General features: G+C 42.6%; 1 protein-coding gene across 2 annotated transcripts in view; it reads left to right on the top strand.

Annotated features, from left to right (window-relative positions):
- Positions 1–467, top strand: part of crip2 (cysteine-rich protein 2) — a 22,795-nt gene that overhangs the window by 12,560 nt on the left and 9,768 nt on the right. For both annotated transcript variants that reach the window (XM_035674521.1, XM_035674522.1), the window contains exon 2: positions 48–142. In XM_035674521.1, coding sequence (XP_035530414.1) covers positions 48–142 — 95 coding nt within the window. The remainder of the gene's footprint in view (positions 1–47; positions 143–467) is intronic.

Below are 467 nucleotides of genomic sequence, written 5' to 3' on the forward strand. Positions count from 1 at the left end.
CCCCCCCCACCTCCCCCCCACCTCTGTCTTTTGTCTTTCATGTGCAGCTGAAAAGGTGTCATCACTGGGGAAGGACTGGCACAAGATGTGTCTCAAGTGTGACCGCTGCAACAAGCTCCTGAACGCCGGAGGCCACGCTGAGGTCAGTAACACATCACCAGCAGCCGTACAATACTGTCCCTTCACGGCTGGAATTGAAATGCATCTGATACTAATTGTGAAGTTGTGAAATCTGACTCTAGTGCTGCAACTAATGGTGGAGGTAAGTAACAAAGTACAGCCACTCAAGTACTTTACTTCCAGAATAGAGGGAAATGTTGTGCTTCCTGCTCCACTATTGTACATTTATTTCAAAGCTTTAGTTACTAAGGATTCATTGTTGTATATTAACAGTCAAAGTCTATAAAAACTGTCAACTTAAACTCCACTTAATTAAATTATGATTACAATAATATGCTTCTTACACA

This window comes from Morone saxatilis, unplaced genomic scaffold (assembly GCF_004916995.1).
Source record: "Morone saxatilis isolate NCDOM2014 unplaced genomic scaffold, NCSU_SB_2.0 Contig3, whole genome shotgun sequence".
NCBI lineage: Eukaryota > Metazoa > Chordata > Actinopteri > Moronidae > Morone > Morone saxatilis.